The sequence below is a fragment of the Gossypium hirsutum genome, chromosome A06 (genome assembly GCF_007990345.1).
Source record: "Gossypium hirsutum isolate 1008001.06 chromosome A06, Gossypium_hirsutum_v2.1, whole genome shotgun sequence".
NCBI classification, from domain to species: Eukaryota; Viridiplantae; Streptophyta; class Magnoliopsida; order Malvales; family Malvaceae; genus Gossypium; species Gossypium hirsutum.
The window spans coordinates 121,587,742-121,590,166 of NC_053429.1; the positions used below are offsets into that span (position 1 = coordinate 121,587,742).

Here is a 2,425-nt window from a genome sequence, read left to right on the forward strand (position 1 = left end):
ACACGTCCACTTAAGTATTGAGAAGTATAATTGCCTTCTTAATCTTACTTCTTCTAACCTTCCCAACTCGGCCTACACGTTAGGCCCGAACTCAAAAGATCACATTAGCTACTAAAATGATCCAGTAAGCTATCAGAATTTTTAAAATAGTTATTTTAAAACATTTGTTTAATTTAGTAGGAAACTTAGATAAATACCAATTTATTTAGTACTCAAAATCTTCACTGCAACTTGGCAGCAAAAAATGAGATTTATTTGTTTTTAATAAAAACTGGGGTTCATCATAACAAATTAATAATCATAACTTGATATCCTAAAATTTAAATCAATGTCATTTAACATAAAAACTCAAACCCTAAGTCCTATGCCACAGTTTGGAATAAAATAGTACAATCTTTTACTAATAAAAAAAAGGAAAAAAGCCAAGTATTGAGCCTAAATAATTCTTTAAGTAAAAACTGAGCATAGACCCTTCGGATGTCGCGTCCTCGTCCTAGCCTGGTGAGTTATCTCTAAGGATGGAAATAAATGAGGGAGTGAACTATGATGATTCGTGTGAGTTCATTCATAAGAAAACCTGTGCAAATAGATAGTACGACAAATTAAATAATAAAACAATGAATACTCGCATTTGTCTAGCAGTTCAGAGTCTCGGTTTTTCAAATTAACCATCATTAGTATCATAGATTTTATATTTAACCCTTTTTATTTTTCCCTCCATTTAAAAAATATATATCTCACCTTTCACTAAAAATGCTTGATTTCACCTTTACCTTTTTCTTGGGAATTTAGAAAAATCAATCAATCTTAATAGATGATAATCAAAAGAGCAGTTGAGTTTATAACTTAAACAAATTTTATTTAATTTATTCAATGTTTATTTTTCATCATATGTTGGAGATACAAAGGATTTGAAACACAAGAAAAAGAAAACTACTACAAAAATTTTACTTCGACACATAATTTTTAAATATTATATATAGTCTTCAAGTTCTTGTTCCAGTTCAACATCTTCATAACTCTAACATGTTTAAGAGAGAAACCCTACAATTTAATTAACCCAAAAAAATAATGAAAAAAGAAAGATAATTTATATATATAAGCCAAATAAAATTGGGTTTTTCTCTGTGTGTGCGTGTGTTCGGTTCCATGGGATTTTCACCTTTGATTAATTATAATTAAGTATCAAGGAAAATGATGTTCATTTTCTTCTACTCAAACAAGACTTCATGGTTGGAGTAGTACATATGACTAGTTGGATCATAGTGATACTGCATCAACATCACCACCATCATTATTATCATCTTAATATTTGCATAATTGTATGGAGTATGAAGGAAACAATGGTGGTTTGATATACCTTATAGATCCTACCAAGGCCCTTACGACCAGATGGAACATAACGCTCTTCAACAACCCATCCAGGGAGCAACCAGTCATAGGGAGCATCGGTGTTGTCAAAATACTTGACGAAGACACTCAGTGACATCCTATTGCCCCATTTCTCATCCTGCTCTTTCACCACCTTCAAGTTGGCTAGTGTCAATGGCGACTGCTCCTTAGCTTGTTGCTGATGTGTTGTTGCTGCTACTACTGGTGGTGGTCTCTCCCACTTCCTCTTCCTCGAGCTGGAGCTCGACTCACCACTCTCCCCCTCCATCTCTGTGCTAAAACCTACAATGCTTATTATTTTGTATGAACCTTCTCATTTCTCATCATCTATATATAGCCCCAGCTAGGGTTGTTAATTTTGCAATTTTGCAAACTTGCCTCTCATTTTCCTCTTTTCTTTTGCATTTATCCCTTATGGTATTAAATCATTTTTTTCTAAATTCTTTGAGCATATTTTTTTTTATAAAAAGATTTGGTTTATTCTATTGGTTATACAATTATTCTCAAATAAGGTTAAAAAGTAAGTGGTGAGCCAAAACCAATATATAGACCATTAATGAAACAAATCCACATTAGATTTTTACGTCATACTTATACTTAAAATAAAATATTAAAAAAGGCAAGTGACCTGGAAATTTACCTATAATAATTGAGACAAATCATTGGTTTAATTTTGTAATATAATATATATTTTGTTTTAATTAAGAATATTATTTTATTTTGTATATATTCAATGATAGAAAGTCATAAAAACTACACATGAGTTTTGGTCCAATATAAAATTTGATACATGAATTTTGATTTTGTACAATTATACATAATTTTTTATTCTGATTTTGAATTTTGATTTGAAAGCGATGTTCGCTCGACTTAGTCTGTTTGAGGATGGGAGTTTGTTAGCTGATTTGCAAGTTAAGTCAACTTAGATTGATCAAATTTGGGATAAATAGTTGGGGGATGAGTCTCTGGGTTTGCGATTTCGTCATATTAAGAGTGGTGGTACCTCAGATTTTAGGCTGAATAATAAGGGTGT

General features: G+C 31.5%; 1 protein-coding gene across 1 annotated transcript; it reads right to left on the bottom strand.

Annotated features, from left to right (window-relative positions):
- Positions 1–1,211: 1,211 nt before the first annotated feature.
- LOC107963113 (uncharacterized) lies at positions 1,212–1,660 on the bottom strand. The gene is made up of 2 exons (XM_016899700.1): positions 1,361–1,660; positions 1,212–1,271 (listed from the first exon to the last, which is right to left on the bottom strand). The coding sequence occupies exons 1-2, from the start codon at positions 1,658–1,660 to the stop codon at positions 1,212–1,214; spliced, it is 360 nt and encodes a 119-aa protein (XP_016755189.1).
- Between the last annotated feature and the right edge of the window lie 765 nt (positions 1,661–2,425).